General features: G+C 62.4%; 1 protein-coding gene across 1 annotated transcript in view; it reads right to left on the reverse strand.

Annotated features, from left to right (window-relative positions):
* EI97DRAFT_438646 (uncharacterized protein) overlaps nt 1-816 on the reverse strand; it is a gene marked incomplete at both ends in the record, with an annotated part of 2,607 nt that overhangs the window by 463 nt on the left and 1,328 nt on the right. The window contains 2 exons of the mRNA XM_033799510.1: nt 4-557; nt 712-763. Of these exons, the coding sequence (XP_033658806.1) occupies nt 4-557; nt 712-763 (606 nt within the window). The remainder of the gene's footprint in view (nt 1-3; nt 558-711; nt 764-816) is intronic.

Raw genomic sequence — 816 nt, forward strand, 5'->3', positions numbered from 1 at the left:
AACAGGAGGCTGGGGACCAGTCTGGCCGGGAGGCGGAGGAGTCTGGCCTGGAGGCGGAGGAGGACCAGTTTGACCCGGAGGCGACTGAACAGGAGACTGAGGTGGCCCGGTCTGACCGGGAGGCGGCGGAACAGAAGGCTGTGGACCAGTCTGACCGGGAGGCGGCGGAACAGGAGGCGGGGGACCAATCTGACCTGGAGGCGGCGGGGGAGGAGATTGAGGGGGAGGAGATTGAGGGGGAGGAGATTGAGGGGGGGGAGATTGAGGGGGAGGAGATTGAGGGGGAGGAGATTGAGGGGGAGGAGATTGAGGGGGAGGAGATTGAGGGGGAGGAGATTGAGGGGGAGGAGATTGAACGGGAGGCTGAGTAAGTTGAGTCTCAGCGGGAGGGGAAGGAGTGGGAGTCTGAGCCGGAGGAGAAGGAGGAGGAGATGGGACTGGAGGCGACGCAGGAGGAGGAGACTGGACCGGAGGCGAAGCCGGGGGAGGTGACTCGATGGGAGGTGAAACAGCGGGGGGAGATTGGACGGGAGGCGAAACAGTGGGGGGAGATTGCACTAGACAGAGTGTTAACAGGCTGGACTGGAGGCTCGACGGGATTGCACAGGCGGCGTCCGGGGCTGGAAAGCTGCCACAGTAACGGTTGTCTGTGCCAACCCCCGTCCCTTGGCCATTGAAGTTGGACAATACGACCACAAGAACGTTACTTACCTGGAGGAACTTGCGTGCCCAATGGAGTCGTGAGAGGAGATCGCGTCTCAACCTGCGTTGGAGCAGGGCTAGTAAAGGTGCCCGTGGTGATCGTCGTGAAAACGC

The sequence above is a fragment of the Westerdykella ornata genome (assembly GCF_010094085.1).
Source record: "Westerdykella ornata strain CBS 379.55 unplaced genomic scaffold EI97scaffold_1, whole genome shotgun sequence".
In the NCBI taxonomy this organism is placed as follows: Eukaryota; Fungi; Ascomycota; class Dothideomycetes; order Pleosporales; family Sporormiaceae; genus Westerdykella; species Westerdykella ornata.